We start from the raw sequence: 10,869 nt of genomic DNA on the forward strand, positions 1-10,869 counted from the left end.
GGTAGGCACACACACCTACTCCCCCTCACCTCTAGGTAGGCACACGCCCCTACTCCCCCTCACCTCTAGGTAGGCACACGCCCCTACTCCCCCTCATCTCTAGGTAGGCACACACACCTACTCCCCCTCACCTCTAGGTAGGCACACGCCCCTACTCCCCCTCATCTCTAGGTAGGCACACACACCTACTCCCCCTCATCTCTAGGTAGGCACACGCCCCTACTCCCCCTCACCTCTAGGTAGGCACACGCCCCTACTCCCCCTCATCTCTAGGTAGGCACACACACCTACTCCCCCTCACCTCTAGGTAGGCACACGCCCCTACTCCCCCTCATCTCTAGGTAGGCACACGCCCCTACTCCCCCTCATCTCTAGGTAGGCACACACACCTACTCCCCCTCACCTCTAGGTAGGCACACGCCCCTACTCCCCCTCATCTCTAGGTAGGCACACACACCTACTCCCCCTCATCTCTAGGTAGGCACACACACCTACTCCCCCTCATCTCTAGGTAGGCACACGCCCCTACTCCCCCTCATCTCTAGGTAGGCACACACACCTACTCCCCCTCACCTCTAGGTAGGCACACGCCCCTACTCCCCCTCACCTCTAGGTAGGCACACGCCCCTACTCCCCCTCATCTCTAGGTAGGCACACACACCTACTCCCCCTCACCTCTAGGTAGGCACACGCCCCTACTCCCCCTCATCTCTAGGTAGGCACACACACCTACTCCCCCTCATCTCTAGGTAGGCACACACACCTACTCCCCCTCATCTCTAGGTAGGCACACACACCTACTCCCCCTCACCTCTAGGTAGGCACACGCCCCTACTCCCCCTCATCTCTAGGTAGGCACACACACCTACTCCCCCTCATCTCTAGGTAGGCACACGCCCCTACTCCCCCTCACCTCTAGGTAGGCACACACACCTACTCCCCCTCACCTCTAGGTAGGCACACGCCCCTACTCCCCCTCACCTCTCAGTAGGCACACGCCCCTACTCCCCCTCACCTCTAGGTAGGCACACACACCTACTCCCCCTCACCTCTAGGTAGGCACACACACCTACTCCCCCTCACCTCTAGGTAGGCACACGCCCCTACTCCCCCTCACCTCTAGGTAGGCACACACACCTACTCCCCCTCACCTCTAGGTAGGCACACGCCCCTACTCCCCCTCACCTCTAGGTAGGACACACGCCCCTACTCCCCCTCACCTCTCAGTAGTGTGTGGAGGTCATAACCATGTTTGTGTTGCCTCACAGTGGGAACCATCCCCGAGCAGCTGGGCCAGTGCTGCTGCCACCTGCAGGGCCACGAGTCCCGTAGCCGCAGCTCTTCAGGAGGTCAGTATCCTAGGCTCTGTCACTATAGTTATCCTAGGCTCTGTCACTATAGTTATCCTAGGCTCTGTCACTATAGTTATCCTAGGCTCTGTCACTATAGTTATCCTAGGCTCTGTCACTATAGTTATCCTAGGCTCTGTCACTATAGTTATCCTAGGCTCTGTCACTATAGTTGTCCTAGGCTCTGTCACTATAGTTATCCTAGGCTCTGTCACTATAGTTATCCTAGGCTCTGTCACTATAGTTATCCTAGGCTCTGTCACTATAGTTATCCTAGGCTCTGTCACTATAGTTATCCTAGGCTCTGTCACTATAGTTATCCTAGGCTCTGTCACTATAGTTCGCCTAGGCTCTGTCACTATAGTTATCCTAGGCTCTGTCACTATAGTTATCCTAGGCTCTGTCACTATAGTTATCCTAGGCTCTGTCACTATAGTTATCCTAGGCTCTGTCACTATAGTTATCCTAGGCTCTGTCACTATAGTTCGCCTAGGCTCTGTCACTATAGTTATCCTAGGCTCTGTCACTATAGTTATCCTAGGCTCTGTCACTATAGTTATCCTAGGCTCTGTCACTATAGTTATCCGAGGCTCTGTCACTATAGTTATCCTAGGCTCTGTCACTATAGTTATCCTAGGCTCTGTCACTATAGTTATCCTAGGCTCTGTCACTATAGTTATCCTAGGCTCTGTCACTATAGTTATCCTAGGCTCTGTCACTATAGTTATCCTAGGCTCTGTCACTATAGTTATCCTAGGCTCTGTCACTATAGTTATCCTAGGCTCTGTCACTATAGTTATCCTAGGCTCTGTCACTATAGTTATCCTAGGCTCTGTCACTATAGTTATCCTAGGCTCTGTCACTATAGTTATCCTAGGCTCTCTCACTATAGTTATCCTAGGCTCTGTCACTATAGTTATCCTAGGCTCTGTCACTATAGTTATCCTAGGCTCTGTCACTATAGCAGAGATGCTAGTTATCCTAGGCTCTGTCACTATAGCAGAGATGGGGACTTGGACTTGAGACTTGGACTTGAGTCGCACTTAAGTCACACACACAGAGGCCATTTACACCTGGCGCTAACATGCGTTTTCTGTGATCAGATTGCAATCAGATTGTGTTTTGTCACTTGAAAGTACAGGTGTAAACACCCCCAAAACGCATTGAAGAAGGATTGCAATCTGATCGGCCAAACCAGGGGATGCATGGGATGCATTGTGTACACATTGAACACAAGTGTAAATGCAATGTGTCCTCTCAATCTGGATACAGCAGCTTTATGCGGATTGAGAGGACAACCATTTCTGCAATCAGATTGCAATCTGATCACAGAAAACGCATGTTAGCGCCAGGTGTAAATGGACTCACACACAGTGACTTGAGACTTGACTTGGACTTGAAGGTTTGGGACTTGTGAACAATCTTTATTTTTCTTTATTTTACTTATTTTTTTATTTTTTTGGTGCATTAACATTAAGGAAATGTCTACTAATGTCCAAGAACCATAATTGTGATTATGTGTATTGATATTGAGAAAAATCCTTATGATCATCGTGATATTGATTTCAACCGATTGGCCCGGCCCTAAGTTGATTATTGACAAAAGTCCATGAGTCACAGGTGTTCCATTAACACTGCAGACACACAGACGTACAGTAACTCTGCTTCACTGTTGGTGGGAGGGGCTTGTCGTCATGGCGATGATGATTGTTTGTGAAGTGGAGGACACTGCAGTGTTCCCTATCCAACGATTGCCCCGGGCAGGTGCTACAGTACTTTGTCCCCCTATTGGTGAAGTCACACAAACAAAGATAGATTTTATGACCTGCAGAGGGAGCCTGTGGAACATTTCTGTGCTTTTTTTCTTCTTCTTCTTCCGCGGATTCAGCAGAAATCCTGTGAACGAGCAAGAAGCTCATAAAATCCTGCAGCGGTGGCACGTCTCCCCCGCTGCTGCTATTTTTGGCTCTTGACAGGGGAGCGAGGATTTTGTTTTTAGACCTGAGGGCCGCCTAGTGGTGAGATGGGAGAAAGACACTCTGTCTGCTCTGACCTGCCAGAGAAAACACATACAGTACCACTTGGTTATTGCAGAGGTTCCCACAGGTCCTTGAAGGCCTTGGAAGTTGATAGAAAATAGACATGGCTCATTGAAATTGCTTCAATTTATACATTTTGCGCAAGAATAGAATTTGAAGTTCTTTTGATTTTTTTTAAACGTAGGTTTAACACAGTACAGTTGGGAAGTACTGTGCACACTGTGAACACATTCAAGCCTCTCTTTTTAATAGTTGTGAGTGAGTGAGCTTCTGTAAAGCTGTTCTCATTATAAAAATGCTCAGTCTTGGAACAGTAATGAACCTCCATCTGTGTCTCAAACTCTGCCATGTTTGTTCCTTGAATTGGAGGGATTTGGGCCTGAAAAGTCCTTGGATTTGATATTTACCCCCCCATCCCACCAGGCTCCCCCGTCCCATCCTCCCAGCTCCTGGGGGCTCGGCTCCACAGCGCCCCCACCCTGACGGAGGTGTACCACACCAGGCAGAAGCTCCACAAGCAGCTGTCGGACCCCGTGCAGCCTTCCTCCTCCTCCTCCTGCAGCCACTCCCCCCAGCTGGGCCGCCCGGCCAGTCTGGGCTCCTCCCCCACCAAGCTGCTGGGCTCCTCCCCCACCAAGCTGCTGGGCTCCTCACCCCGCTCCTCCGACTGGCTGCAGAAGTCCCCGCTGCCCACCATCATCGGCTCCCCCACCAAGGTAAAGTGGAGAGACGTTAGCAGGTTTACCTTTCATTAAAGGATGATAAAAAAAAATACACTCATGACGGTTCACGCTTAATGATTGGTTAACGATGGTCGGTTGAAAAAAAAAATCATTTTCGCCATCTCTACTTTCACACTCAATTTTCCATCTTCATATTTGTTTTCGTTTTCAGAGCATTGCGGCACCGTTCAAGATCCCTAAAACGCAGGCGTCGTGTAACCTGATGGCGCTGGTGGACCACCCGGTGCCCACCAAGACGCTGGCAGACGTGCGGGAGATCTGCGCCCACCACTGCAGCCCGTACCCCAGCGGGCGCCAGGCTGCCCCCGAGGCCAGCAGGACCTTCGGCAGGTAGGACCGTCTTGAGAGACCGACGTATGGATCAACCAGCCTCTTATTTTACAATGTTCAGATTATGTCAATACTTGCAACTGATTGTGACTATCTGCGTATTAGGTCTGTCAGTACGGGCCGTCTGTCCGAGCAGCCAATCAGAATCACTCTGGGTGGACAAGCCTATCAGGGCAGCACGGACAGCCTGAACACAGAGCGACCCATGGACACAGGTACGCTGCTACAAGGCTACAACGTACCACCGCAATATTAGCTGACGTTCCCATCTGGTTACTAGGCTCGCTGCTTTGACATGTACATCCCTTGGATTTGCTGTCTTTTATATCCAAATCAATTCAAATCAAACGAGCCTTTTGGCCCTGTGTGTGTAGGCTCTTCCTGTGTGATTAAATTACACCTCCTCCCTCCAGCCCCTGCAGGTCCCAGTGGGCTGGTCCACGGTGGGTCGGCGAGCCCCCGTACCGTCCTGTTCACCGTGGGTTCACCGCCCAACAGCAGCACTCCTCCAACCTGCAGCCATCTGGGCACCCGGCCACGCACCACCTCAGGTGAGACTGTCAGCAAGGAGAACATACAGATGAATCTACCCACAAACATCACACAGACATAATGTATATACAAGAAGTCTGCTGAATAGCCTCACCCTGATAAGACCCATCATTTGCATAATTTGCAATTCTTTTGATATTGGTTTTAATTGCATACTGAATGCTTTTTAACTCTTTTATCCTGGTTCTTAACTTTATATATGTTTCAGCTATTCTTTACATCTTAGGTATGCATGCTCAGGAGTCAGGACTGTTGCATAAATGTTCATGTTTCTTATTATCTATCTTATATCTTTTGCACCTTGATCCTTTGAGAAAGGCCTCCTCCTCCTCCTGCCCTGCACAGAGATGTGTGGTGAAATGACAAACTTGAACTTGAAGGTAACATCTGTCTCCTCCCTCCTTGTCCGTGTCCTCCAGTGGGCTCCAACAGTTCTGGTGGCTCCCTGTGCTCCACCAGCGGGCGGGTTTATGTGGGCTCTCCTCCCGGCATGGCCCTGGGCTCCTCCCCGCCAGGAGGCTGCGGGGCGATGCAGGGGGTCCCCGTGCTGGACGGGGCACCCAGCAGCCTGCGCTACGTCCCCTATGGGACCTCGCCCCCCAGCCTGGAGGGCTTCATCACCTTTGAAGCCCCGGAGCTGCCTGAGGAGACACTCATGGAGGTGAGACACAGCGACGATGTTGTGTGTGTGTGTGTGTGTGTGTGTGTGTGTGTGTGTGTGTGTGTGTGTGTGTGTGTGTGTGTTGGAACTGACAGCAGGAAAAGTATCTGGAACAGTATTAAAAATTAATTTGATCATTTCCAGGTCTTGAATAGTTTGGGAATGAAAGAAAATGTCTGGAAAAGTATTGAAAATGTTGGGCTTCAGGTCCGATACAGATCATTCTAGCTTTGATGTTGTTGTAGAGCCACTTTGAGTGTGTGTGTGTGTGGGGGGGGGGGGGGTTAATTGCAGTAAGTAACCTTTGTGTTTGAATAGTTTATTTTTGCTTTAATAGTTTAATTGTAGTAAGTAACCTTTGTGTTTGAATAGTTTATTTTTGCTTTAATAGTTTAATTGCAGTAAGTAACCTTTGTGTTTGAATAGTTTATTTTTGCTTTAATAGTTTAATTGCAGTAAGTAACCTTTGTGTTTGAATAGTTTAGTTTTCCTTTAATAGTTTAATTGTAGTAAGTAACCTTTGTGTTTGAATAGTTTATTTTTGCTTTAATAGTTTAATTGCAGTAAGTAACCTTTGTGTTTGAATAGTTTATTTTTGCTTTAATAGTTTAATTGCAGTAAGTAACCTTTGTGTTTGAATAGTTTATTTTTGCTTTAATAGTTTAATTGCAGTAAGTAACCTTTGTGTTTGAATAGTTTATTTTTGCTTTAATAGTTTAATAGTAGTAAGTAACCTTTGTGTTTGAATAGTTTATTTTTGCTTTAGTAGTTTAATAGTAGTAAGTAACCTGTGTGTGTGTGTCTGCAGCGCGAGCATACGGACACACTGATGCACCTGCGGATGATGCTGTCATTCACTGACTGCGTGTTGGAGATGGCGGCGGTCCGAGCCGGCGGGGCGGAGCTTGGTGTGTCGGCCGCCTCCCTCTACCCCCCGCAGGACAGCGTGGTGGTGGACCAGATCAGCCAGCTCAGCAGAGATTGGGGGTAAGGAAAGAGAAGCACGGGGGACACTTTGGGGAATTTGTTCAATTCTTTCAGGGGAAGTCGGGGAATTTTTACAAATGGGTTACTTTACAGAAACACAGCAGAATATATTTCTACAGATCGAGGGGTGAGAACCAGGGGGGCTTATGTGACATTTTGGACGAGAAGCTAGAAATAAGCGCATGATATTTCTAGTCATATTAAAGCTCTTGATGAGCTATTTCTACTGCCAAAAGGGCACATCCAGAGTTATTAATCAAAAACCAAAAGACCTAACACTGAACTCACTGAACTATCTGGGGCCAAAAGGGCGTAAGTGCACTTGAAAAAAAAAAAAAAAAAAATCAATGAATGTAATCAAAATATGTTTCATTAAATATATTGTCATCCACACGTTTATGAAGTTTTCATATTCAAGATTGAACTCTTCCAGTGGTGGTGTTGCAGTGCTCAAGCTTTTCCCTGCATCTCATCTGGTGTGCTTATGCTGCCCCCTACAGGCAGGTGGAGCAGCTGGTGTTGTACATGAAGGCAGCCCAGCTCTTGGCCTCCTCCCTCCATCTGGCCAAGGCTCGGATTAAATCAGCCCAACTCAATCCTTCCACTGCCGTCAAACAGGGTAAGAAGACTTCGCTTTCTACAGGGCTCTCCCACGCTCTACAGGGCTCTCCCACGCTCAATGGTGAACCTGGAAAAGTCATGGAGTTTGAACATTTCTGGAAAAGTCATGGCATTAGTGAAAGTTTTGGAAAAGTCATGGAATAGTTTATTATGTAATATGACCCACTGACTCCAAGTAAATACCAGAAATTATTACTACACTGGAAAAATAGGACACACCTCGTTATATTGGATTTGAGTGCTTAGTGTATTTTAATTTAATGTGGAAAATTCATGTTTTCTTCTCCAATGTCTTCTATATAATGTGATGCAGTGAGTCTAAAGCACTAAAATCCAACATAAAGAAGTGTGTCCTGTTTGTCCACTGTCATACTTTCTCATATTCATGATTCAGAGTCACCACTTTACATTACATGGAAATGATATTGTGGACCCTGGAAAAGTCGTGGAAAGGTTAGAAATGTTATCCATGAGAATGTGTGGGAACTCTCTTTTCTAACCAGTTCCATTACAGAAACACTGGTTGTCACTTTGCGTCGTACTCCTACCAAACCTGTCCCGTTCCTCTCCCAGTGGTGAAGAGTCTGAACGAGCGCTACAAGACCTGCATCTCGCTCTGCCGGCGGCTGACCGACAAACTCAACCACTTCTTCTCTGACAAGCAGCGCTTTGTGGACGAGATCAACAGCGTCACCGCGGAGAAGCTCATCTACAACCAAGCTGTGGAGATGGTGAGTCTCCAACTCAGGGAAACTGCTTGTGTAGTCTGTGTGTGTGTGTGTGTTAAAGACCATTATGTTACTGTGTTGAGTGTGTTACTGAACGCACTGAAATAAAAAAGTATTCTTATTGTGTCACTGAACAGACGGCTGTGCAAAAAATCGATATGGCGATATATCACAACTAAGTATTGCGGAAAAAAATATTGCTATATATTGCCCTATCGATTTTATTGCACAGCCCTAGCTGTCAGCATGCATTATATCAAATACACTGCACCAAAATCACATCCAATCAAGAACATTGGGTCTGCCTGGAAAAATATGGAGTTTTAAGAAGGAAACTGTAGGAACCCTGCCAATCATCTCACATATTCTGATACGTGTGGCTGTGAAGAAGAATCTTCATCTATACAGTGATATGACCTATTTAGCAGGGACAAGATGTCTATTTGCGTAAATCATATTGAACACCAGAACACCACCAAAACAAATCAAGGTGTGGCAAAAGTATGCAATGTTTGAATTGAAAATGTACCATGATGGTGATCCTAATGCAGCGGCGTGTGTGTGTGTGTGTGTGTGTGTGTGTGTGTGTGTGTGTGTGTGTGTGTGTGTGTGTGTGTGTGTGTGTGTGTGTGTGTGTGTGTGTGTGTGTGTGTGTGTGTGTGTGTGTGTGTGTGTGTGTGTCAGGTCCAGTCAGCAGCTCTGGACGAGATGTTCAAGCAGACGGAGGACATAGCATACCGCTACAATAAGGCAGCCATGCTGCTGGACGGCCTGTCCAAGATCCTGCAGGACCCGGCCGACGTGGAGAACGTAGTCAAGTGTGAGTACACACACACACACACACGCACGCGCGTGCGCACACACACGCACGCACACACACACACACACACACACACACACAAGTCAAATGAAGGCTAACAGCAGTTACACGCAGAGAGAAAGACAGTTCAAAATCATGTTTGAGTTATTTCTCTTATTGCTACGATGGCTGACAATTTAGGCAAGTAACGGTGTTGCTTCATGCACCATCACACTGTGATGATATTGATAGATTACAATTTATTGGACGGTTCAACATGAACAATAACGGCATTGTGGGTGTTGTTGTTTTTTTGAGGTTTTCAAAGTACTTCATTACTTCTATTACTTAATATGGCCTGGTTTTGTTTTGTGTGTGTTCTGCCCACAGACAAGGCCAGCGTCGACCGGAGGATCTCAGCCCTCTGCTACTGTACTGTCACACTGTACGAGTAGCAGCCCCCACCTTCCCCAGAGGGACCACGCTCTGCGACTATCCACTACGACCCCCACAGACTGGCTGTGCCCTCGTGTAGCAGATCCAGCACTTTGCACCTCGTCGGTCTCATTTGGGTTTGTTTTGGATTTGTGGGACATTATTACAGAGACACCTTGTTTGACTTTCTGCATCGTGGACTCTGAGTTGCCGAGAGCAAAACCGATGCACAATTTTACAACCAAAGATGACAACGGATCCCCAAGCAAAGGCTCGAAAAATACGGATGAGGACGGAACCTGTGCATTTTTTTTACCACCACGATTTTGATGACAAACCACCTGATCAAAACATATAAGATGTCCATCATTCAAGATATGAATTGCTTCTTCTTCTTTTTTTTAAACCAGAATAAAAACAGCGTTGACAGGACAATGAGAGGCTGTCGTAGTCTTCAAGAGACCACAAAGCGGTTTCCCTTTTTTTAAATCACCGCTTACTACGTACACAACACATGGACGGTTATTGACTCTGTGTTTTGGTTTGTTAGTGTTCTTATTTATTGGTTCAGAAGAGAACAGACGTTTTAGTCTCCTGCCAGATGTTTTTAGTCTCCTGCCAGATGTTTTAGTCTCCTGCCTATCTTGAAAAACCTCAAGTATTGAAGTGGAAGGAAAAAGAAGAAACTAGCGGAAGGCAGGCGGCCAATCGGTGTCGCAGATCCCCCAAGCCCCACCTCCCCCGGGCCAGAGGATTCTCCCATCCAACATGTACATTACCATTGAGGCAAGCTCCTGTTACACAGACAGAGTGAGACATCAGCAAACGATCTTCAAGAGCAAAGGAACCTGTAGATCTGTAATTAGTTTGTTTTGTTTTTGTTTGTTAAGTTGTTAGCTCAAGCACTTTATTGTCGATTTCGGAGGGAGAGGGGTGTGTCTAAGGGGGGGGGGGGGGGTGTCTGTACAAGTTTCCAAGATGAAAATGTGAGGACTGTGAGCCGCCGCTGCCCCGACTCTTAACTGTGCGTTCACGCAGAGCAACAGCGAGGCCTGGGCCCATTACACAGACCACAAACAGCCCTCGTGTTGCTTGCAGGGAGCGCGGCTCGCTAACTTCACATTTGCCGTGTCCGTGTCCGCGTGACCGTGTCCGCGCGTCACCGTGACCGAGTCCAAACGCTTTTTCACAAGGCGGGCGGCGAAACGCCAAACGGGACAAACTCACCCTGAAAGACTGAGGCGGCGGTGGCCCCCTTCATGGAGCTTTGGAACCGCTAACGGAGCGAGTTGTGAAATGGAGGAACTGTCAAATTACTTGAGAAGTTAACCTTACATTTCATTTGACTAAAATAATACTGCTTTTTTTATGTTCATTTTGTCAGTACGTGTAGCTCTTTTTTTTTTTCTTTTTTTTTTACAAAACTTGATGTTTGCAAACTTGTAAATATTTGTAGGTGGTGCTTGTGTTTTTTTTGTTTTGTTCTAGTTTTCTTTGTTATTTTTTGTGCGTGGAGTGAATGTGTATGAGATCACAGTTGGAGTTGCGGGTGTCTGTGTGGAGCACTGATGTCATCGGACGCCCCTTAAATTCAAAGAGCACAATACTTTATATGTACATAGATG

The 10,869-nt window shown here is 47.1% G+C and overlaps 1 protein-coding gene across 1 annotated transcript in view; it reads left to right on the top strand.

Annotated features, from left to right (window-relative positions):
• The window catches only part of ulk2 (unc-51 like autophagy activating kinase 2), a 70,154-nt gene extending 60,067 nt beyond the window's left edge, over nucleotides 1-10,087 (top strand). The window contains exons 17-27 of the mRNA XM_083637938.1: nucleotides 1,269-1,349; nucleotides 3,812-4,104; nucleotides 4,283-4,461; nucleotides 4,567-4,676; nucleotides 4,875-5,012; nucleotides 5,433-5,674; nucleotides 6,483-6,661; nucleotides 7,162-7,280; nucleotides 7,856-8,013; nucleotides 8,695-8,830; nucleotides 9,200-10,087. Of these exons, the coding sequence (XP_083494064.1) occupies nucleotides 1,269-1,349; nucleotides 3,812-4,104; nucleotides 4,283-4,461; nucleotides 4,567-4,676; nucleotides 4,875-5,012; nucleotides 5,433-5,674; nucleotides 6,483-6,661; nucleotides 7,162-7,280; nucleotides 7,856-8,013; nucleotides 8,695-8,830; nucleotides 9,200-9,264 (1,700 nt within the window). The 3' untranslated portion in view covers nucleotides 9,265-10,087. The remainder of the gene's footprint in view (nucleotides 1-1,268; nucleotides 1,350-3,811; nucleotides 4,105-4,282; nucleotides 4,462-4,566; nucleotides 4,677-4,874; nucleotides 5,013-5,432; nucleotides 5,675-6,482; nucleotides 6,662-7,161; nucleotides 7,281-7,855; nucleotides 8,014-8,694; nucleotides 8,831-9,199) is intronic.
• The last annotated feature ends 782 nt before the right edge of the window (nucleotides 10,088-10,869 follow it).

The sequence above is a fragment of the Poromitra crassiceps genome, assembly GCF_964638095.1.
Source record: "Poromitra crassiceps genome assembly, chromosome: 5".
Taxonomy (NCBI): Eukaryota; Metazoa; Chordata; class Actinopteri; order Beryciformes; family Melamphaidae; genus Poromitra; species Poromitra crassiceps.